General features: G+C 51.9%; 1 protein-coding gene across 1 annotated transcript in view; it reads right to left on the bottom strand.

Annotated features, from left to right (window-relative positions):
- GALNT14 (polypeptide N-acetylgalactosaminyltransferase 14) overlaps nt 1-24,423 on the bottom strand; it is a 207,379-nt gene that overhangs the window by 5,057 nt on the left and 177,899 nt on the right. Inside the window, exons 10-13 of the mRNA XM_058551508.1 lie at nt 14,518-14,644; nt 12,191-12,283; nt 7,874-7,957; nt 7,261-7,405 (exon numbers count right to left, since the gene is read on the bottom strand). Coding sequence (XP_058407491.1) covers nt 7,261-7,405; nt 7,874-7,957; nt 12,191-12,283; nt 14,518-14,644 — 449 coding nt within the window. The remainder of the gene's footprint in view (nt 1-7,260; nt 7,406-7,873; nt 7,958-12,190; nt 12,284-14,517; nt 14,645-24,423) is intronic.

Genomic DNA, 24,423 nt, shown 5'->3' with positions numbered 1-24,423 from the left:
GCACAGACAGGAATCGAAGCCCTTACACTAAGTGGGCTTTCCGTTAGCTGGTGCTTTACTGGCACGGAAAGAATTCAGCCTCACAATTTCCCAGAGGAATGCAGCTCTCTGGCCACATCTGCAAGAGAGGGGAGGAGGGAAGCAGAGCACAGGAGCAAGTGGGGCAGGAAGCAAGGAGAGGTTTTCCGATTCCCACTCTGCGGCCTGTCAGATTTCCCAGAATGGCCGGTGATGAATGGGTTTATTAAACGAATCCCAGAGTCAGAAATAGATTCAGGAAGGCAGCAGTGGTTGCTCAGACTGGCCTGGCTGCGATGGGTGAGCGCTGGGCCGTCAGCTGAGGCTCCATCTGGGGGACTGGCAAAGTCACAGCTCCCACCCCCAGGGCAAACAGACTCAGCCGTACCCATGGAAGGTAATCCAGAGGCCGTCCTGGAGGTGTGGGTGGCCTCGCCTCCTCCGGGACAGGCCAGTAGGGGCTGAGGAGGGGGGCGGTCCACTCTTGGACCTCCAGCCTCTTTGCTTCTGTCTTGGAAGAGGGGAGCTGATGATGGGGAGGAGATCGTCCAGGCTGGACAGCCTTAAGGCCTTCTGTGCTTAGAGGAAGTCTGGGGAGATAGGCATCGTGGGTGGGAGGAGGGAGAGGCCCAGCAGTAGGGGCAGGAGACTTCTCTCTAGTCACTGCCCGTCTGGCCACAGCTGTGAAAGTTGGGACGAATCGGGGCCACAGCAGCCAGCCTGGGGCTTATTGTCTGGCACTGAATAGAGAAGCAGAGAGAAAGACCTTCTTAAGAGGAGATAACTGAATGAGCAAAGTTCTGAAATAGGAGGCATGAAGATGAGTCGGGGGCCCAGGCACAGGCGTTCATCTTAGAATGGTCCAGGGCCCCTCTAGTAGGCAAGAAGCGATCAGCCCAGGACAGCGGTTCTCACTCGAGGAGATTTTGCCCCTCTCCTCCTAGCCAGGGGACATTTGGCGGTGTCTGGATACATTTTTTTATTATTACGACTAGGTAGGTGGGGCCAGGGATTCTGCTAAACATCCTACAATGCACAGGACAGTCCCCACAACAAAGAATTATCCAGTACTAATGCCAGCAGTGCTGAGGTTGAGAAACCCTTGCCTAGTATTCAGGGCTTGGTCTCTGGAGGCAGCAGGCCTGTGCACCCTGCTGTGGCATTACTCGTGTATGGCCTGGGCGGCATTGGTCAGCTTCTCTAAGCCTCGCTTACTCCATCTGTGAAATGGGGGTAATAACATGGGGTGTTGTGGAGAGTAAATGAGACGATGCACACGGAGCACTCAGCCCAGTGCCTGGCCCCTGGAGCAGTCTCCATGAACAGTACTGTTATGACACGTGGGAAGGGAAGTGGTTGGGTGAGGATAGAGAAACTCACACGTGGAGAGAGGGTGGGGGCTGTATTTTCATTAACGCAGAAGCCCACATCATTTACTGATGGTGGCGAGTTTTGTGTTCAAAAATTCTTCTGTGTGGGGAATAAACAAAGGAGAAGGAACATTGAATGCACGGCAGCATTGCTGGTTATGTTGTGGTTAGATGGCTGAAATCACTTATAAGGGACTCCTCAGTTCTAGATGCTTCACATTCATTGTCTATTTAATCCTCATAGTGACTTTGGGAGGTAGGCACAATTTTATGAAGGGGGGCACTGAGGTCACTGGAACTCTGAGCAATGCCAGGAGCTGACCCCAGAGTTGACTGTGAACGTGGGACCTCCTTGGTGAGATGGGATCTGAGCCGAGAGCATCCAGGGCCACCGCTGGCCTCGAACCTCTTAGGCCACGCTGGGCAACACACTTGTCCCTCGATCACATCCTTGAAGCCCTCTTCAGACAAGGTGTCTGGAATGAACGAGTAACTTCAAGTGAAACTTTCGTTGAGCCAACCTCTTGACGCATGTGCATCCCTGGAGGATCACCCAGATACATTGACTGGCCGCGCTGGGGTCGTCTCCATTGGCTGCATAGACACAGACCTTAGCCACTCCCTCGTGGAGGCCCTCTGACCAGAGGCAGCAGGGTGACCTGGCAGGCTCTGAGACACACTCCTTTCCTTCGATTGGGACCTTCACTAGACTCACTTTTGGGTCTTTTCTTTATTTCCAGTCCATCCTGTCCTTTCCTCCACAGCTATAAGAATACACCTACATACGCGATTAAACACCCACACCCAGTGCATGTTTTGTAGGGTCATGTTGATGGGCTCTGGAGTGACTGCCAGGGCTGGAGTCCTGGCTTACCTGCTCATTAACCCTATAAAGTTGGGTGAGTTACTTAATTCTGTACTTCAGTTCCCTCATATGCGAAATGAAGATAATATCAGTCCCTGTGGCAGATGGTCGCTGTAACAAATGGGTTAATACATATGCCTGCCCAGAACGGTGCTGGCCACAGAGCGAGAGCTCTGTTACCATCTGCACGTTGACCATGATGATGTAGGAAGCCAATAGGAAGAGAGATGGCCCTAGAGATCTTCCTTTGGAAAACTGCCTTTGCTTTGCCTCCCAGGAGAGATGTTGCAGAGGGAGTTGTGATGGGGCCATTCCCAAGGGTGTGCTGAAAAAGTTTGGGTAGGAGGGGTGGTATCAGGCAGGTAAGGCGCCATGCAGGCACCTTGTCCCACTGGGGGATGCACCTAGAGGTGCCAATGTGAGTCCAGGTTTGGGGAAGAGCTTTTGTCTTCATCTCATACCCAGGGTATCAGTTGCCTGCATGCATACTTCACAAGCCAGCGGCCTAAATTGCTAGGGACATAGGTAGAAAGACACACTAAAAGGTTTGTAATTTATGTTTTTTCCCTTTCTTTAAACTGGAATAGCAACTAGATTGGTGCATCTGTCTTCCTTCCATCTTTCACAAATATTTTTCTAGGGAATCCAACAAAGTTGAGGAAACTTGTTAACCTGGAGGCTTCTTGGGCTTCACACGTTTACAAACTCATGATGTATTTCTCTCGCATTTCACCCAAGGCATGGGTTGGCCGACGTCTTCAATACAGATGAAACATTTTGCTCCCATGGTTGACAAGCCAGCCAAGAAAGGGAGGTAAGGCAGGTGAAGGATAGATGGGGCTGGGGGTGGAGAGGGATGTGAGCCAGCATCAGAGCAAGGGACAGCCATGGCCTGATAGTCTCCTTTCAACAAGGAGGACACCCATGTGTCTGGGGACACACCACCTGGAGAGTGCGTGGCCAGTTGGAAGCAGAACTCAGAGCTCCTGACCCCTGCCCTCTGGCGCTCTTTCACCCCAGACATCTAGGACCCCAGAATCCCCCATCCAAATGGGCCGAGCCTGATTGCAGGACCTGTATGGATCTCAACCTGGGTCCGTCCTCCTGAGGGTGGACTGTGTCCCTAGCACACATCTAGGCCCAAGGGGGACCGTTTAGAGGGAGTGATCACGTGTAGATATGCAGGCTGGGAGTTCATGGTGGGGGACAGAGTGAGGGGTGGGAAGAAAAGGGGGGCCGGGCCAGGCTGGAAGCCAGCGTTGTGCATGTCCCCTGGTCTGGTGTGGAGTCTGCGGAGTGTGGCCCTCCATTCATTCTTTGCCCCAGTTCCCATCAATGTTAGGGAAGGAGCCCACTCTGTGGTCTAACCCTCCCCAGTCCCCAACATGGGGGGTGACCTTTCATAACGGTTGTCATTGGGAACTGGCCAAGAAGAAGAATCTCTTGCCAGCTATCTGCTGTCAAAGTGCAGCTGATGTATAGATTTAATATTGACAGCCTGGAAGAGGGATCTCAGGGACAGACATCTCCTGTGACTAAACTTGAATAAAAGGGCTCCAGCATCAGCACTGACTGGCAGCAGCAGCAATAGCAGACTATGGTGGTGCAACCAGATTTTCCAAATCCTGCCTTCATCACTTACTGGTATGTGAGCTTGGATAATCTCTCCAGGCCTTGGTTTCATCACCTGCAAGATGGGGATAATAGTAATACCTCCTTAATAGGATTCTGTGTCACTTCCTTGACATGGTCTCTCAGAGACAGAGGAGGTAGAGCAGAAGAGAGGGCTGGACGAGTCATGGGAAGGGATATGAGGGGCAGATGCGACCCCCTCTGGATAGACCAAAAGGCAGGACAAGGAGAGAGATGCAGGAGGGCAGAAGTGGGGAGAAGCGGCAAAGCGGGGTTCAGAGGAGAGAGCCCCCTCCATGCCATGACACATTAGTAGAGGGGCTGAGAGTCAGGAAGGCAGGACTGCGAGTTCACATATGAAGGAGGAGAAAGGCACCATAAGTCAGTCCTACAAGGGTGTATACTCCACACACACACACACTTGGGGGATTACTCTAGCTGAAACAGTTATGTGGGTTTCTGTCAGTCTAGGGTGGGTTTAACTCCTTCAGAACACTTGGACACACATCGCAGTCCTGCTGTGGCTGCAGCCCCTCTAGAAGGGAGCTGTGTTGAATCCAGCCTGAGTCCACCTTGCACCCCAGCATGCAGCCTGGGGCCCCCGGTGCACAGTCAGCACTTGGTGTCTGTTGAAGTGGACTGAACATCTATATATCTCAGAGTGTTCTTCCATTACCCCAAATTCACACTGCTGCTACACGAATCCAATTGTTCTCTCCAAAGCAGAAAGGAGCGACAGCCTGGCACTATCTTCTAGAAAGAACTCTGCTCACTTGAGGACTGTTACTATGATAACCTTCAGTTTCCCATAGATGATTGCTTTTTCCTCCCATTTCTCACACCACTGGAAGGTCAGCTGGGATAGACACTATTACCTCTGGTCAAATAAAGGCCTGGCAACCTCTCCCTGGGGCTGGGCTATTGGAGGATCCCTCCCTGAGACGCAGAGATCCTGTGGCTCCCCTCCTCCCACTTCTTTATGGAGCCAAAGACATTAAGTAGCAGAAAAGCCCCCGCTTTGCTGGAGACAGACCAAGCAAACGCCTGTTCCAGGGAAAAGGGGGACGACAACATTCTGGCTGTTGGGACCACCATGAGCAGCGCCCACACACAGATTCAAAAGAGAGGGATGTGCGTCACCTACTCACAACATTTTACAAAATGCCATTTGAGCAAACTGTATCATTCCCAGCCAGGCTGCCATACCTAGAGCAAAATGGACACCTCTGCTTCCTTTCCCTTGTTCTGTCTGACTCAGGCAGCCCCCTCCCGTGTCCTGCTGGCGCAGAGAGATGGTTCTTGAAAAAGATACGGCAAGCTGGAGGCAGGTGGTGAGATGCCTCAAATGCTGGGCCAAGAGTGTGGATTTTTCTGGTAGACAATAGGGAGCCATTAAAGGCTACTGAGATAAGGAACAATGGTTTGATGACTGCATGTCAGATGGGGGATGAGGCGCAGGGACTGGAGGCTGTGGCCAGATTCTAATACAGTGGTTCCCAACAGGGGCGGTTTTGTGCCCCAGGGGCATTTGGTAAAGCCTGGAGACAGTTTGATTGTCATGAGTGACGTGTATGGGGGTGCTACTGGTATCTGGTGGGCAGAGGCCAGGGATGCTGCTAGACAGCCTACAGAGCACAGGACCATTTGGTAAAGCCTGGAGACAGTTTGATTGTCATGAGTGACGTGTATGGGGGTGCTACTGGTATCTGGTGGGCAGAGGCCAGGGATGCTGCTAGACAGCTACAGAGCACAGGACAGCCCCCACCACAAAGAATTATCCAGTCCAAAATTCAGCAGTGCTGAGGCTGAGGAATACTGATCAGGCAAAAAGAAGGGAATGCAGGGTCCAGGAACAGCTTTTCTGAGGGAAGAAGTGATGGGACTCACAGAAGCAGGGACAGGAGTGGAACCAGGGAGCCTGGGAAAAGGTGTGACCTGAAGAGAATTAGTGGGATGGGGAGAGGGTCGGGGTGTCCAACATGTGCTTGTAGCCACCTGTTGGCTTGAATTGCAGATGAGTTTGTCATGGCCGTGGACTCACTCGATGACCCAGCCTCAGCCCCAGACTTTGCACATGCTGTATCTCCTGGGCTGCCCTCTCTCCGCTCCCTGACCTGGCCTATTTCCCTCATCTCTCAGGATGCAGCTCATTTTCAAGTCATTCTCACGCATACGCTGGGTAACCTCTCTCGGTGCTTCTATAGTGCCCCGGACAAAACTCTATCCAGGACTGAGATTCTATCAGAAGGGTTGCTTACTTGCTTATTTCTCCATTAGATCCCTTGAGGGGCCATGGAGGCCTGCAGCCTAGCCTTTCACCTTTGCATCTTCACAGCAGAAAACGTAGATGTTTGTCAAGTGAGTGAATGAACGAATTCATGGATGGATGAAGATACAGAATTTGTGAATCAATGAAACAGAGGAGGTTGCTAAAGCTGGACGCGTGGATAAAATCTCCAAGAAACCATTTCTAGAGAAGAGAACAGTGACCTGAGAACCTTGGTGAATACTCATCATTAGGGTATGAGAGTGGAGGAGAGGAGTCAGCAAAGAAAACAGAGACAGAAAGAGCAGAAATGCAGGAGAATCAGGATCGTGCAGCGTTGTCAGAGCCAGGAGGGAAGTTACGAGATGGATGTCTTTAACACATTCAGCAGGCCAAGGGTTACTTACAGACGTTGAGACAGGCTGGGAATGCGTCAATGACCTTACAAGAGCTGCTCTATCCTCAGGGGAGAACACTGACCCACAAAACACGGGAGTGTTATGCTGATGAATCAACTAAGGTACAAGGAAACCTTTCCAAGAAAGGGTGACAGTGGTTCCTCCAGACCTGGGGGAGGCAGGAGGTAGCAGAGGTGGAGCCACAGGCCTGCTGAGGGCAAGACGGGGACAAATGAGGGCCCTGCCAAGAGATGGGATGGCAGATGATGGTGATGGTTTTACCAAATTTGTTGTGACTGTCTGGAAGTCATTTAAATCAGCAGAGAGACTCACAGAGCAGGCATTTCATCCTGGAGGCAGCAGCACGCTTTTTTGTTTGCATTTCATATTCGCCAGGCGGCTGGGCCAGCCGCTCTGCCTGACCCAGCCCACATTTACTGTCAGCAGGCTGGACACCAATGACGTACTTCACTCAACTGCTAACTTAATGGCAATTTCCTATAGGCACGATGTTACCTGGTAAGGCGTCTTTCAGAGAAATTCCACGCATCTGGAAACCCAGCAGAGTGAACCCAGGCCAGACTGAGGGGGAATCAAACTTCAGCTCTGCTGCTGAGCTCTGGGTATAACTGGACACCTGGCATCATGTAAAAGCAGGTGATGGGGGCCGAGTCTCTGCACACGTTTACGTATCCCCAGCCAGTTACTAACCTGGGACTTTGCATCCTCGCCTTTGATCTTGACACAGGGGCTTAACCTGACATTGGAGAGCTCTTGGTTTTTCTGCTTTTGAGACTCTAGGCACTTCTGCCTCTGTCGGATATTGCCCTTCTGGATGGAGGAATCCTTGGGGACTCTAGAGGAAAGCCACAAGAGAGATGAAAGACTGCTGCTCTTTCGATTAGTATACTAGCAGCTGGAGAGGTTGGGGCAGTGTTTTGAGAACGGCAGGGGCATTTCGCCCTGGGCTGTGTTACAGCGATTTGTGCTGCTGGGAGTGGGGTGCCACTAGGAACAAGGCCACAAGGAAAGACCCAGGACCCACAAGAGCAGATGGGGCCCGGAACAGAGCTCTCAGCTCACACCCCGGGGCTCAAACTCCAGCAGCTGAGAAATACTGCTACTAGCTAACCTCCATCCCTGAGGCTACTGATTAATATAATTCCTCCCTGGTTTCAGGGATAAGGGGAGCCAATTGGTCTTCTCAGACCTCTACACACTTAAAAACTCTCATCTAGTTGGCCACAGGTGTCCCTTCTCCAGACCAAGTCGGCTAAGGGCCTCTCCCTGCAGCCGGCAAAGGCTCGAACAGTAGAGCGCATACCTGAGTTCTGGGTAGACATTCTCCAGGTACCACTTGAAGCTCTGGCACCTCAGAGTCCTCCTCAGGTCCAATCTGCTCTCAATGCTGGGGATGACGGGGGTCGGGGTGAGACACGAAGATAAAACACAGCTGTGTCAGAGACAGGCACCAGGCTTGGAAGCACAGAGCACAACCTGTGCCCACATCTCTCCAGAGGGTGCTGGAGACATTAACCCAGAGATATTTCTAGGGCTCCAGACAGAGCTATGGAAACACTTGGCAATACCTCACAATGGTGCCATGATGACAGCGAGGACTTGTGCTCTTACTTGGAAATGGAATTCGGGGGTGCTTTTGCTTTTCATTAAAAAAAAAGTTACAAGAACATTCAGTGTGTTAATAATTCCCTGCTGGGGCTTTGGGTCCAGTTCCTCACAAATCTCTTTTTGGATTCTGCAGTTGAAATACCACCCTTGAGTGCCCCAGCCTCAAAGAATCCTCTCCTTTGGCTGGTTCTGGGGCCTGGGCAGGTATCTGTCCATCAGCTATTTACTGAGTACCTACTATGTGCTAGGCATTATGCCCAATGTGGGATATGATGGCAAGCTTTCGAGCAACAGAGAAAGGTAATGAAATAAGTGGTCCCAGCCCTACACAGACATGGGATGGGCATGCGGGGGCTGAGGGAGCACCTCAGAGGTGCACCCTTGCTTGTCGGGTCAGTGGTGGTCAAAACGGTGATGGTGAAGCCGGTATCTGGAAGGAAAAGTGGACATTATCCAGACACACCAGAGAGTGGGTGAGGTACGGGCCCCAGGTAGAGGCAGAGGAATAGCAAAGAGAGATTAGTGCATGTGGAGAAGTGAGAAGAGTTCTGGTGGCAGGAGCAGCGCTGCAGGAGGTTAGAGTGTGTGTGTGTGTGTGTGTGTGTGTGTGTGTGTGTGAATGTACATATGTGGGGGATGGAAGAGTGGAAATGAGTGGGATGCGAGATGAAGATACAGACCATAAAGGGTCTTGTGAGGCTCTGTGGAGGAGTTTGGACTTGAAAGGATGCAGTTGATGGGTTCTAAGCAGAGTATGATGTGGTGATGTTTCCATTTGAAGAGTTCCTTACTGAGGGCGAATGGGTCCAATGGGGGCAAAGCTGACAGAGCAGTTAGGAGGCGGTCATAGAAACCCTGGTGCTGATCGTGCTTTCAGGTAGGGAAGTGAGGCGGGGAATGGAGAGAAGTGACAGGTTTGAGTTCCTCTACTTTTTTCCATCTGCACCCCAGCACCTGCTTGAGTTTCATTTACGCCTTGTCCTGCCTGGGCAACCACAAAGAACTGGCCCCGCTCTGTCCAGCCCACCTCCTTTTACCCCTGTCTGGACCACGTGCTCTCACAGTACCAGGACTTCTTATACAGCACTAACCACAGTTCCTCACCAGGCTCTAAGCTCCACGGGGACAGGAATGACATCATTGTTTTTAAAAAATGCTCAATATTCAGTGTTGAGCAAGGACCTGGGTGCTCAGTGCATGAATGAGGCAGTACCGCTGGGACTTGGTGAATGTTTGGATGTGGGAGATGTGGGGGAGGGAGGAGGCAATGTTGACACCCAGATTTCTGACTCAGGCAACAGGATGCAAGGAAGAGCACTCACTGAGATGGGGAATATGGGATGAGGAGCAAGTTTAGAAGCAAAGTGGATGAGTTCAGTTAGGACTTGTTGAGTGGGAGGAGCCAGGGGGACATCCAGGCAGAGATGTCCAGTTGACACTTGCATATAAGGGCCTGGAGCTCAGAGGAGAGGTCCGGGTTAGAGATAGAGATGCAGGTAACAGCAGCACAGAAGCGGTGGTTGATGCCAGGGAGAATGGGTAGAAAGAAGAGGGCTTATGACAGACCCTCAGGGAAGACCAACATAAAAGGGCAGAAAGAGGAAACTGAGGTTGCTAACAGGATGGAGAAGGTGGAGCCTGAGCAGCAGGACAAAAGCCAAGGCTGCAGTTACGGAAACACAGAGATCAGAGGTGCCCTGGAAGGAGCATGGGGAGGGAGAAGACTCGTCCTGATGGGGTAACACAGAGGACAGTAAGGGGTCCAAGGGAGTCATGGGTGACCCAGGCGGGAGGGATCGCAGGAGATGGAGGGCAAGGCCTCAGATCACAGTCAGGAGAAGAGGGAGAGGGAGGGGGAGCCGGAGATGGCCAATGCAGGCAGCTGTTTCATGAAGCTTGGCTCTAAGGAGCAGAAAACAGGGGTGTCAGTGATGAGCCATGTTGGATTGAAAGGGAGTTTTTGTACTTTGTTTTCTTTCCTTCTCTTCCTTTTTTTTTATTTTTAAGATGTAAGACACAGTCCGTTTAAATGTTGATGGGAACCATGCAGTAGAGAGAGATTAGGGATCAGGGAGTGTGGAGACACAAGAAGGGCAAAGTCCCCTAGAACAGTGGTTCCCACATCGTCTGCACATTAGATTCACCCCAGGGTGGGAGGTCTTTTAAAAATTCTATAGCCCAGCCCATACCCCAGACTAAATCCACCCTCTGGGGGTGGAATAGAGGCATCAGTAGTTTCTGAAGCTCCCCAGGTGGTTGCAGTGTGCAGGCTAGTTTGGGAACCATCGCCCTAGAACCTTGCTCCTCGAATTGAGATACTCAGACCAGCAGCACAGCATCACCTGGGAGCTTATTAGAAATGTAGCCCCCCAAGCCAGCATCCACATCTTAACAAGATCCACAGGAGATCTGCATGCACATGAAAGTTTGAGAAGCCAGCAGGCAGGAGGAGATTAATGCAGGCAGTGGGAACTCGATAAATGTTGATTTATGAATGAATGCAGGAATGCAAGGTACACTCAGAGTACAGGTGGAGGACTGGCCTGACACAGCAGGAAGCACACCGTGTCCTTGGAGGTGAAAGAGACAGAGGAGGATGGTGCAGATACTGTAGAGTGAACTTTATAGGCGGGTCTGTCTAGGGAAGTTGACACCACCTATTTCACCCATAAAACAGGTGTCATCTGCTGTGAGTGAAAGAAAGGGGGGTGGACTCAGAGGCTGGGGTGAGTGGAGAAGGTTTAAATGGAGACTGAGGGGAAGTGCTGCCCAGAAAACGTGGTAGGACCAGTAGGCACACCAAGGGCTCCTGAGACTGAGGGCCATGTGGGGTTAGCAGAACCAGCTGGTATTTCCCAGAACTGATCAGTAGCCAAGCACAGCGGAGGACAAGGTACAAAGTCAGGGTCATCCAGGGTTGAGAAAACGTTGCCTGGGGTGTGTTGATGGATGCACAACAGGGCAAAAGATCTGAGAACAACATCTTTTAAGCGTTCTCTTTAAGCATGACAGTGGAATCCAAGCTAGAGAGGGAAGTGCAGAATGGAGGGGTGGATGAACATAGCCAATGGACTGGGAGTTGGTGAGGACTCAGAAAGAATGCCTTGTGAGGCTCTGAGTGAGAGAACTAGGGGGACAAATCACTTTGCCGGGGTCTGATTTATTCCTCCCAGCAGTGACAGGCTCGACCTATGAAGTGTTGGCTGCAAAAAACTCATCTGCTCAACAGCCTGACCAACGAATGACATTCGTATGACAAAAACCACTGGTTCCCCTCCCCCAAAAAGACAAACGATAACATAAATGAAGTTGCCATCTTTCCTCAAATCAGCTCTGGGTTGGGGAAGGCAACATCATTTAGTTTTGGAATCAGACAGGTGTGGTTTGAGCCTCGTCCCCCTCTTAGTGGCGTGATCTAGGGCAAGTAGCTTAACTCGTAGAAACCTCAGTGGCCTGCTCTGCAGAACAGGAGAAATTATACCCACTTCTCAGAGTTTGGGGAGGACAAAGAGACATCTTCTGTGATGGCATCTAGCACTTAATAAACACCCTTTTCCCTGTCCTCTTCTACCCCCGTGAAGCTGGAGTACTGCTGTGGGGGACACCGTGTGATGCCACCCCTAGGAAGGAGAAGAATTCAGGCTCGGAGGACTGAGAACTAGGAGGAAGGAGCTCTGACCTGGAGGGATTAAGGCTGTTTAGTCCCACATCCTACCTTTCTGTAAAAAGCTGGAAATATCCATCCATCGAACAAGGCACAACTCTACCTATGGAGTTGGTGATCCGGGTTGCCAGATAGTCATTCTGCAAGAGCCGCCTAAAGTCCCACACCCCCAGAACTGGGCAGGAACAAGAAGGGTACGAGAGGAGACAGCCATAGCCTGGGCCCTAGAGGGGCTGAGAGGCTCGAGAGACCGGCCGAGCGGTCGGGCCTGTCAGGACCCGTTGGCCTCGGGCCTATGAGCTGCAGCTCTTCTCGACTCTGCACAAATCCACCAGAAGGGACACTTACTTTCCAAAGGGCCTCTCCAGGGCGAAGGGCCGGGCAGCATAATAGTACTGCTTGTATTCATCCATCCACACCTCAGCTGTCCGCTTGGTGTTCCTGGGGAGACAGGAGGTGTCAGGGAGGGGCTGAGAGGACCCGTGATGGATCCAGGTAAAAACACACACATGAGTTGGTTGGCAGCATCACCAGGTGGGGCCACCACGATCCAGTAACACTATTCTCCCCAGGGTGCTGAGCCCAGCCAAGCCTACTCCATCTCCAAAGGGGCCTTTACCCCAAGACACAGGATTTTAGTAGTAATGACAAACTCTGCCCCAAAAGGTACAGACCAGAAAAATTACGCCAGAAACTAATAACTTCCGTGGCTTCTGAAAAAAAAAATCGCAGGGAGAAAAGAGCCAGGAGAACCTGGCACATCCCTGCGACCAACAGGAAAGAGCAGGGCCTGTGTTGGCCACCTCACCTCTGGCCACCCGCGGGCTCGTCCTCCAGGTGCTCCCCTTACACAGGGGAAGTACTGAGGCTCCAGCTCCGCAAGGGGAGAGCCAATCACACACGGTCTTCCCGGAGCCATGCGAGCAGCTTGGTGCAGGTGTAAGGAATTAAGTAATCAAGCCATCTCTGTCAGACATTTTCGCAGTGCTCTGAAGTTTTTAAAATCAGGTATTTGCTCTGAATCTGACCCCAAAGTTCACAGAAAAAGAGAGAGAGACAGACAGACACAGAGGATGTCATCATTCAGCACTTAGGGAGGCAGGGACGCCAGGAACAGCCGGAGAGCAGAGAGGGGGACAAGGGGAAACAGTCAGACGGCAGGAGCAGGGCGGAGCAGCACCGGCCGAGGCCCACGTAGGTGAACTTGGGCTCTCACCAAAAAGGGTGCGCTCCTCAGACTCCTGGTTCTGGTTGGAGCAGAGGCTCCAAGAGAGGAGACTGGGGAGCCCTTCCAAGCTGGTGGATGTGAAATAACAGTCATGTGCACGCAGCCCGGTTCTTGGTGCACTGAAGGCAGCTGTCAGCACATGCTGGCTCCTTCCACTGGCCTAACCAACAGCAAACCAGAAGCTGCTGAGGAGACAGCTGTGCCACCTTTCTCTAACCACTGATTGACCCACTGGCCAGGGCCCAATCTCAAAGACAGTGAATGTTCTGGAGCCCAAGGCTGTGCCCCCTCATCCCAGTCTGGCCCCACTGCACATCACAGCCCCATGGCTTTCCTACACCAGACGCCCCCAGCTCACCTGTCCCTGAGATCCAGGCAGCCCGCTTCATCCCCACTGCCCCCGCCCGCTGGGCTTCTCGTTCCCCACACTTGCCACCATGGTGCTGCGACAGGTGTTAACTTTCCTGCCGAAAACTCTGCCTTCGCCCTGACTGCCATGTCAGGACGTGACCGACACCTGTTCCTACGTGTGAGAAACCGAGGATGGGAGGACCCAGAAAAAGAAAGTGACACTCCAAATGAGGAAAAATACCAAAAGGAGTGCTTAGCTCCTCCCTCCCCAAAATGGACCAAATAACAGAAAAAAAAGGAAAAAGGGGAATAAATGGGCGAGTGAAGCTGTCAGATGACAAGACGATTAGGAAAAAGGAGTGAAGAAGCTAGAAGAAAAGATGAAAGAGGGGAAAAGGATTATACATGAATTATTTTTCAAGGAGAGGAGACAGGTTAAAAGAGAAGAAATCAAGCAAAGGAGAGGGTGCATGAAGGGAGGGGGCAGGAAGAGGCCAGTGGGCACCGCTGGGTTGCTGAGTCCCCAGCATCTTCGTCCTGTCCCCCAGGCAGATGAGATGCCCCAGGGAAGGAGCCCAGGGTTGCAGGGGCCTCAGCCTGGGCCCTTTCTGTGCACCAGCGAGGCCCTGGAGCAGGCACGGGAGTTGTATCCACCTGTGCGTCTCCATTCCCGGATCCTCCAAGGATCTTTCCCCTGGTGACCCAGCCTGAAGGTGGGAGCAGGGGATCTTCTAGAACTCAGGAGCAAAAACAGCCTTCCTTCCCCACCAAAGACCCCAAAATACTCAGAGCCTGAGCCCTGCAGGATGGTGTTGCCCGATGACTTGAAGCCCCTGAGGCCCCATGTGGGGCCTTGTCAAGCCCCAGAGGAGTCAGTGGTGGAGAACAGCCTGGGGGCCTCCTGCCTAATGCTGAAGGGCAGGCCTGACCTCCCCTGCTTAGGCAGAGTCCCAGGGAGCATGATGTGTGGCTCCTGTCCATCCAGAACACTCGAGTAACCTACCGGAGAACCTTGGGCAGCCACAATCCATCACCAGGAATGCCCTTAATTTTCTGCTGTCCCCACAGAGCCCCTGAGGTGCGTACTTGCACTTACTTTATATACGTGTTGGCATTTCCATCCGGGAAAACATAGGGGTGCTTCTTCCGGAAGACATGGCCTACTCGGCTGCAGGGGACAATCTCGAGGCTGCCCCCGCACATCCACACTCTGAAGGAGATTTCTGCAAGACAGCAAGGCCCCTGTCACCACATTGCACCCTTGCAGGGGAGGACACATAGGATGGCAGCCAGGCCCAAAAAAGCAGCAAGAGCGTGCTGCATCCAGCCTAGGGCTTCAGGGTTAAGAGGCGACCCCACAATCAGAGTATGTGCTCGGCTAGGTGCGCAACTTCAGTTTCCCCATCAACCAATGGGGATGATAATAACTCACACCTGGGAGGGTGGTATGATTTAATATGGAAACAGTGCCTGGCATGGAGGAGCGCATATCTAGATCAGCCCCTGTTCTCTCCCCTCCCGGAGGGACGCATTCAGGGGCCAGCATGGTGGGGGGCTCCGCTCCAAGACAGCCTGGAAAAGAGAAGCCTTGGGGCAACGAGAGAGCTGCTTTTGGGCACACGGAAGATGGATTAGACTTGCTCATATGATCCCAGAGGGTTAGAACCAGGACCGAGGAGAGAGAATTTCTATTCGAGAATATGGGAGAATTTTCGGACAGTCAAGACCCAGATAGAAGTGGCTGTCATGAAGGCGGAGAGTTTCGCACTCTGACGGGCTAGTGAATGACATGGCCAGGATGCAACAGGGCGAACCAAGTTCCCAGGAGGCAGCCAGACAAGGTGTTCAGGGGAGCACCTCCCAATATCCAGACTGCAATTCTGCCATTCTGCAAGGGCACCTGAATGGTAGCCGGGGAGGAGGAAGTCTGAGCAGTAACCAAGGGCAGCCCAGAAAATGCTGGAAGCCTCAAAGCTGTTGCTGGGGGTGCTCCCCTGGGCGGGGATTTTGCACACATACCCATTCTTCCTGGTTGGCTGCAGGGACCTCAGAGAGGTGGGTGGGGTTAGCAGAGGCAGCTGGGGGTAAGCTGGTGTGTGCATTTCTCCCCTGGGGCTGCTTACCAGCAGGCTTGAAGCTGGTTCTGCCCCAGAGGAAGCAGCGGAAGACCAAGGGGTGGGGGTGGGATATCTTATCACTGCCATTGTTTAGAATTGCCAGTGCATAATGATAATAAAAAGCAGAATGACTGTTAGGCAGTTTTATTATTGCTTTCAACTTCTCTAGACAGTGCACCCTGTTACTGCACCCGGGGCAGGCTGCCCCCACTGCACCCCACTGGGTCTGCCACTGGTGGGAAAAGCCAGCTTCCCATCTGGGAATTCCTGCCCACCCATGCTTCTGCTGTCAAACTCAAGTATGAGGAAGACAGGCTGGTTCAGGAAAAAATCCATGCCCCCGGGTGACTGCCCTTGGGAGGGGCCATGTGGAAGCAGACCCGATGTTGAAAGCAGGGAACAAGGCTGCGAATGCTCCAGTGTCTTCCCACCGCATACGTGCCCTGCACCCTCCAGCACCTCCCTGGGTTTCTTCACCACGGGTCCTCTCTCTCATGTGCTACCCTTCCCACTTCCTGCTCTGCATCTCCCTTCATTGCAACTCTCCAAGGTGCTTGGACCACAGATTCTTCATCCTCGTCCTCACCTGCTCTCTCACTCACCTGTCCATAACCAGCCTTTACCTGGCCCCTCCTGCTTCCTGCCACGTGTCCTTGGAAAGGCCGCTGAGTTGCAGGCAAGGCTTCCCTGACACCAACCCCACCGTTGCCACTTTCTCCATACCTGCCCCTCTGCCTGCCCAGGCGCCATCCCGAATGGGTTAAAGCTCATTCCCAGGAAGCCGGGATTTCCCTGAGTGGGGACAACATGTACGCCAGCATAAAGAAAGGACTTCTCGAGATTGCTACTGAATGATGGCACGAACACGGGATGGGGGAGAAATGGGAACAGCTTGTCTGTGGGGTCTTTGGCATCCCAGGGGAAACCTGCTTGACCTCACTGAGGGTGGCTTTCCTCATACATCAAACAAAGATCATTAAAATACTCCACAGGAGTGCTATCAATATCAAATGAAACAGAATTTTGAGAATAACTGTGAGAACTCTAAGTGCAGTTGAAAGAACAGCCACAGTTATGAACAGATCCCTCTGAAGCCACTCTCTTTAAAACATAGACACTGATGGCATCGCCCACTGTGCCCACTTACAACTTTCTAGATAATTTACAGCCTCCTTCTTCTGCCACAGGAGGCACTTGAAATTCACAGATTTAACACTTGTGATTTTGATTCTCCATAAAGGTCTGTGATACACGGTGATCTGGCGTTTGGCTAGGGCCCTGTTGGAATCCTGTGTCCCAGCCTGGTGTTGGCAAGAGTGAGCTTAGCCAACTGCCAACATCCACCTCTCCACCTCGCAGTGAGTGCACGGAGGGGCAGTCTGTGGAGTTATGTACTACGTGTGTGCATTTACTCTCAGGATGCCTTCCTTAACAGGTCCAAGGTCTGCTGTGCTCCAATCGACTCCTCTCTGGGATCTCAAAACACAGTCTGCTCCAGTTCCCAAAAAGGAAAACCTGCTCATCCCCCAAAACCAGAGACGGACGCCTTGCTTACTAGATATAACCTACAAATTTTGTGCCAGCTTTCTTCCAAAAATAGGCATACATTTCGGCTATAGTCTCTTCCCCTCACGTATTCAAATGAGACATATGTCCTTCCTCATTTGCAAAGTGAATCCCTCCAACCTAGGCCTTAGTCCCATCCCACTACACCCTCGCAACCTGCTTCTTTCCCACGCTCCTTTGTCCAGCATTTTGCTTCTCTCTGAATCTACTGACCCCGCTCCACTCTGCCAGTCACGCACAGACCCCCACCTTGGAAAGTAGTCACCTGAACCTGGTCCTTCTCCACCTTCCTTCCGGTCTCCTGGCACTCTTCACCCCAAGGCTCTGTCTCTGAGTGTCTTCCTGACCCTGCTTCCTCATCTGACCCCAATGTTCACTTGATGCTGAGGACTCACCTCCACCCCACCAGCCCCAGCTTTACTCTGGGCTCCAGCACCACCTTCCAAGGGCTTCCTCATGCTCTGTCAAGGAGCGCTGGACACCATCAGAGGCATCAGTACATCTACGCCCATCGGCACCTCCCACAGCCTGCTGCAGCCTGCCTCCTTCCTCTACCTCGAAAACCACCCTCGACCTCCTCGTTTTCCTGTGCCTGGCACTTTAGCCTAAAACTTCGGAGTATCTCAATTCTGCAAACGTGAGCCACGGGAGGAAAACTACCCCTTCATTTACTCCTGGGCTGGGCTTTGTTGGGTCCTCTCTCAGGTGGCAGCTTATGAGTCACCGCAACAACCCGCTCATGGTTGTGGATGTTCTTACCGTACGACGCAGAAACAGTTCTGATAGGACAACTGACAGCAGGTAGCTGGCAATTGGCTCATCCCCCCAACTCCTAAACTCACGCTCTTGCCCTGACTCCACCCTCCCTCAGTACTGAAAACCCACCATCGGCCAGGACAGCTGTGGATACAAAGATACTGACTTCAGGGCACTCACAGACCAACAAGAGAGACAAATCTATTGCCAGTTGTTACGTTTCTTCCTCATTCAATTCTGGGCTAAGACACAGGTCCATCTTCGTTCTCCTTCAGGCCTGCTGATGCTGCCCATAGGAGCCTGCAGCCTGAGATGCAGTATGAGTTCCTCTCCTCTGGAGGCCAGACTGTCGTAACCGAGATGATCCGAGACACGGGGGCTACCGTGCATGGCTGTGCTGCTGCCAGAGTCGAGGTGGTCGGGGTGATGCAGCCTGGAGTTTGCAGATCAGTGTAATGATTTACAGGTACTACAGTGTGGAATATTTAAAACCCAACACATAGAGTTGCCCTACCCTTATCTACACCACTGACTTCAGGAGAACTGTCCTCCCAGGACTGCAAGTCAGGCCCAGGGACTTGCAGCCTTTGGGAAAGTCTTGTAATCCTGAGGCCCCAGGGAGTGGGGGCTCCTACAGCAGAACTGCCGTAGACTGAGGTGTGAGGGAGTGGGCCTTCCACGTACAGCCTGGACCCTCCACTCTCCATGTCTGCAGTGCCTGCCAAGTCATTACTTTCTTAAGTGGAGGAGGACAGAGCAAACAGATGACATAAGGAGTTTGTAGGGGGCTTCGTGCTGAGTCAGCGCCCGCATAATCTCCCTGCTATGAATGTCACACAGACTCAAATCCACTTTGAATTCCAGGCGAAGAGAAATATAATTATTCCATCCTCACTGGGGGCACTGTTATCTTATTTTCGTTAAACTTCAGATTCATATTTGAGAGTGAATGCCCTCCCTACCATCCATTCTCACCTCTTCTGTCTCCTCACAGGCCCCCTACCCTTCCTCAGAACCAACGTCTACCTGACGAGCCCATGACTGGTAGACAGGAATTCAGGGAAAAGGGGACAGCTTTCTCCCGAGGAACCAAATCACAGCCATTCATATGCCACTGCTTGGCTAGACTGGTCAAGTTCTAATTTCAGTTTATAGTCTGGTTTCTAACCAAAGAGAGCAGTAGAATGGGCTCCCTGGGATCCACTAAATGCAATGGGCCCTGTTTTAAATGGAGCCTTAAATATTGTGCACAGACATATATGGTCCACACAGCAGCATTATCCATTCTACCTTTGGCCAAGTGGAAACCTACTGAGGACAAAGGGAGTAGAGTGGACAGTGGTGGGCAGAAAGAGACACTCACCTGGCTATTGTTATTCGTAACTCCACACATATAAATGTGGCGACAGGGACCTTTCTTTTCAATACCCTTTAAGTTCTCAGTACCTCCTGGGCCAGGAAGCTCTGTTATTATTTTTTAATGAATGCACGAACTTGAGTAGAGATAACCTTATTGGCCTAAAAGACAGCCTTGAGTCTGTAAGCAGAACTGTGCTTCACACACATCTGGGACAATCACGGCTGTATCCAGGCCCCCAGTTTCTGAACAAGTAGTCACCACAGGCCCACCACGGTCACCAAGGGCCACACAAATGCAAATGCCAAGGTGGCACCCTTTATCCTTCCATCATCCCCACAGACAAGGGACAACCAGTGTTCTCTCTGATGGAACTTGATGAGACCTGGGCATGTTTAGGAGCAAGAGAAAGGGGTGGCCTTAAGGGACCTCACCTGGGCATGGGGCATTAGCAAAGCAGCCCAGACAGGGACAGAGCAGTGGCCTGCTTAGCTTTGCTCTCATGTCGGGGGAAAAGATGATTCTTCATCAGACATGGATGCTCTTCTCAGATGAGGCCATTTCCCTCATCTTGAGCCACGGAGCATGGAAGGGTGAGGCTGAAAGAGAAAGTCGGAGGGATAAACTATTTCAGCAGGTCAGACATAGCCCTCCTCTGACATGGCTTGTATGCGGCCTGAGGGGAAGCGAAGGCACTGCATGTTGTCTAATTAATCTTCACAGCAGCCCTGTGATATTGGGAGTTTAATCATTGCTATTGCTGCCGTTACAAATTACTACACAGACTGAGTCTGCTCAGGGTCTCACAAGGCCAAAATCAAGGTGTCAGCAGGATTGTGTTTCTTTTGGGGGCTCTCAAGAAGAATCTGCTTCCAAGCTCACTTAGGTTGTTTGCAGAACTGGGCTCCTCACGGGTGTGGGGCCGAGGTTCCCTTTTCCTTGCTAGCTGTAGGCCAGGAGCCTCTCTCAGTGGCTTCCACGCTGCCCCCTCCACCTTCAAACCAGCAGCAGCCAGTCCAGTCCCTCTCATGCTAGGAATCTCTCCGACTTCTTCTGCTCCATCTCTTCTGCCTCCATCTGGAGAAAGTTCTCTGCTTTTAAGGGCTCATGCAATTAGACTGGGCCCACATGGATAATATAGAATAATCTCCCACCTTCAGGGCACTGATTTAGTAGCCTTACTCACGTCTGCAAAGTCCCTTTTGCCATGTAAGGTAGCATCCTGACAGGTTCTAGGTGACAAGGTGCTCTCCTTGACCCAACTGTAGTCAAGGCCCCTGTAAGCCCTCTTCTCAACCAGGCCTCAACCTTGGCCCCTGTGCTTGCAGGGCCTACATGGCCCAGTTTTAGCAAGAAGCCTGCTAAGCCAGTTTGGAGAGAATCCCCCACCCTTGGTATCTGATTACCCTGGCAGGAATCCTTAGGTCAGTTTAGCAAGAATCCCCCACCTTTGATGTTCCCTCTTAGTGATCTTCCATCCACCGGCCCCCCCCACCTCCACCTGTTCCTTGGCTCGAAATCCCCACTTGCTCTTGTTGTAATCAGAGTCGAGCCCCATCTCCCTCCCCTACGGCGAGAGTCTTCACACTTATCGTGACAGTCTTGAAAAGTCTTCCTTACCATTTTTACAAGTGTCGGAATAAGTTTTTCTTTAACACAGGGATTAGGGCATGGATATCTTTTGGGGGAGGCCATTCTCCCTACCACAGAGAGCACTGTCTTCACTTTAAAGACTTAGAAACAGGCTCAGTAAGGTGAAGTAGCTTTCCAGTGATGACTACAGGATTCAAATTTAGGCCTGTCTGATTCCACAGTCTCTGTTCACACACACGCTCTCCAAGCCTGACACAGCCTGATGTCCCTGACTACATTCTGGGGATGAGGGGTGGTGATGGTGGCTCCTCTCCGGCCCTCACCTCATCTCCCTTTTCTCAGCACCATCTTTTCTATCTGCTATGCTTTGGAAATCCCCCATTCTAAATCCAGGAATCCCATACTCTCCCTTCATATATGTGCCAATGCCTCCTTTTTTGGAAATGTGCAACCCCTACCCCCACCACCTACACACACACACACACACACACACACACACACACACACACACACTGCTTATTAGGCAACAGCCTCCTTTTATCTCCAAAGACCCAAAGCTAAAAGTGAGATGCGGTTCAAGTGAGTAGATGTATTAGATGTATTACATGTATCCTGTGTTATGCAAATTAGGGTTTAAGGATCCAATTTTAATGCAAAACAATTTCCCAAAAAAAGGAAGGCTAAAAGCCACATTTTCCTAAAGCTTGCTCCTAAGCTGAACTGCAGATGTAATTATCAAAACTAGTCAGCTCATCTCAGACACACTTTGCGGGAACAATGGCACTAGGGTCAGGCTGTGTGAGGGCGTGTGGGGTGGGCTTTCACGCGGCCGCTGAGGCTGCTTCCAACACCTGAAAGCGAGACGGGCGGGCAGGGGCAGCGGGCCACTGAGCGTGGTCATGGTCACGGTGGCTCTGGCCAGAGCCTTTTCCAATAATCTCATGGTTTTTTGTGCTGTGAAATAGTCAGCGCAACATAGGCAAACACGTCTGGAACACACAGAGATCCCATTTCTTGGAAAGGAGACAACTCTACCTGCTGTTGTCACTTTTCTCCATGGGCTCCATTTAATGCAATGAGCCCTCTTTTAAGGGGATCCTCATAGGTTGGACATATGTTCCCCTTCCCACCCTGACTCCCCTTCGCAGGCAGTTTCTGGCTTTTGAACACACAGCTAGGAGCAGTTTCCACTGTTCCAGGCCTTGAGGTCCGGAAGTCGGGCGAATGTTCTTGCCCTGCTCCAGGTTTAGTAGGTGGAGGGCGGCAGGCGCAGATGAATAAACACAGATGCCTGAGAGGGCTCCATGCCAGGGCGGAGAGGAGAGCCGGCTGCTGAGGGGCACAGAGCGAGGGAGGGGTGGGCGGAGGGTGGGCAGGGAAGGCATCCTAGTCCTGGCAGAGGCGGCCCCAGAGCTGTGCTCTGCAACAGACTCAGCGCTTGGCGGAGAATGGAGGCCAGGTCATCGTAGAGGGTCAGCACATCTGGGCAGTGCAGGAGGTTCTGTCAGTGCCTCTGGACTGAAGGCTGGAGAGGCGGGCAAGGCCAAGGAGGGACCCAGCTGAGGAGTGTGGGCCTCGTCCTGAGGACAAGAAGCAGCCACTGGTGGCTGCCAGGCCTGGGAGGGCAGGAGAGACCCACATTTCAGAGAGGGCGCTTTGGCACGCGTGTGGGAGGAGGGCTTGAGGGGAGCAGAATAGAGGCGGAGGACCTTTTAGGAGAGTCCTGGGGATGGAGAGAGAGGGATGGATGTGAGTGATGCTGAGGAGAGGACTTGGTGAGCTGGGGCATGGGGAGGCCCCTCTTGCTACACCCTGGAGCAGGAATTCTTCACTCAGACGTGCAGCTGCCTTCACCCCTCAGCACCACCTCTTCTTTGCAGCTGAAGCGTCACTCTCCAACCCCATCAAGCCCCTGATCATCACCCCATCCTGCATGGACTCTTCCAAATTCCCACCTTCACATACTCAGATGCCTCGCTATCCTCACCTGTGGAACTGAAGCTGTCCACACGATATATCCACTGCTGAAAAAGCATTGAATTTTCTGGCATACAAAATCCTAAGAAAAAAATCCAGAAATGGCTTTCAAAGTCCTGGGAGCTGGCCCTAACATAATGGAATGCTGGGATGGGAGAAAACAGAGTGTTTCCCGTGATCTGTCTAAAGTGCTTTTTTTGTGGTTTAAAAATTTTGTGATGGATTGTAAAATGTCTCTCCCACACCTCCCCAGAAGCCCCTGCCTACTTCCCTAAGCCAACTAGATGAGATGGCCACTTGATTTAAGCAGATGTGTGTCAACATTTGTATAAAGAGAAGGTCCTGGTAGGTTGGACCCAAATGTGCCATCATTAAAAATAACGTGCTGCCTGAATCTAAATGTGTCTGCCACGTGGATGGATCACACCCACTTTGTGTGGTTCAAGAGGGCAGAACACGTCCTGACAGACAGAAGCTGGAGGGAGATGAGCTTCGACTTAGAAGAATTTTCTAACAACTCAACAGCAAAATTCTTAATGACAGAATGTGCCGAACTGGAAGCAGCGAACGCATCATCATGAGAAGCATTTGAGCAGAGATTGGATGGCTGCTGTCTATCAAAAGCGCTGCAGAAAGGATTCACTTGGTGGCCGGGAGGAAAGTCTGGAGCACATCACTAAGGATCCTGAGAGGTACTGTGGCCATCAGGACATCCACTGGCTCTGTCCACAAAGAGAGAAATCTCGACCCCATTGAGAAGGCCAAGGGTCTACCCGGCTCCAGGTTCTCCCCGGCTGGTGCAGGCAGATCCGACCTCAAACCCACACCAAAGACCCCCATCGCGTTCCAGGATTGGGTTCCTGGAAGGGCACTCAGTTTGGTTTATGGATTTGGGGGTTTTCTGCTTTGTTTGCTGAGCTTCCAGTCTGCCCCCATATGGCAGGAGACAGACTTTTCTGATGGATTCCTCTACGCTGCCCAGTTTGGGAGAACAGATGCTCTGGGTCAGGCCAGCAGCCATAAATTTCTGGGAAATAACTCTTAGTGACTGAGGAAGAAAGCCATATAACACTCTGGAGGCAGGGACAGGAGAAAACAATGGCAGAGGACAATGCATGGGATTACTGCTAAATGCCAGGACGAGCCCCATGGATCATTCTCCTGGCCTGCGCCACTGCTCCGGAAGCCTGTGCCAAACGTACTCCCCAGTGCCCAGAGAGGGCAAGGGGCCTCGACACTCCAGGACTCTTCCTCTTCCTCTCTTGTGGTTTATTCAACGAATAGTTACTGAAGCCTTCTTTGTGGCAGGCACTACACTAAGCACCGGAGAGATAGCTATGAACAGAATGGACCCAAATCCCCGCCCTTGTGCCGCTTAAATTTTAATCATCACTTAGGTCTTACCTGCTGGAAGGAAGGAAAGGAAACTAACATTTATTGTGTCCGTATGGTGCCAGGATTTTTGCAAACTTGCCTCAATGAGTTTTCACAACAATCCCAAGAAGCACCCCTGCATTACACTTTAATACCAGAGGAAATTGGAGGGTCACTCAGCGTCATCAGCTCCATGGGCTGAGTCTCTGACTGCTCTTTCTCCCGCAGCTGCAAACCGCAGCCCTGCACCACTGTGGCCAGA

Source organism: Diceros bicornis, chromosome 12, assembly GCF_020826845.1.
Source record: "Diceros bicornis minor isolate mBicDic1 chromosome 12, mDicBic1.mat.cur, whole genome shotgun sequence".
NCBI classification, from domain to species: Eukaryota; Metazoa; Chordata; class Mammalia; order Perissodactyla; family Rhinocerotidae; genus Diceros; species Diceros bicornis.
Note: the sequence above shows the minus strand (reverse complement) of the source record. Positions and strands in the feature narration are given on the sequence as shown.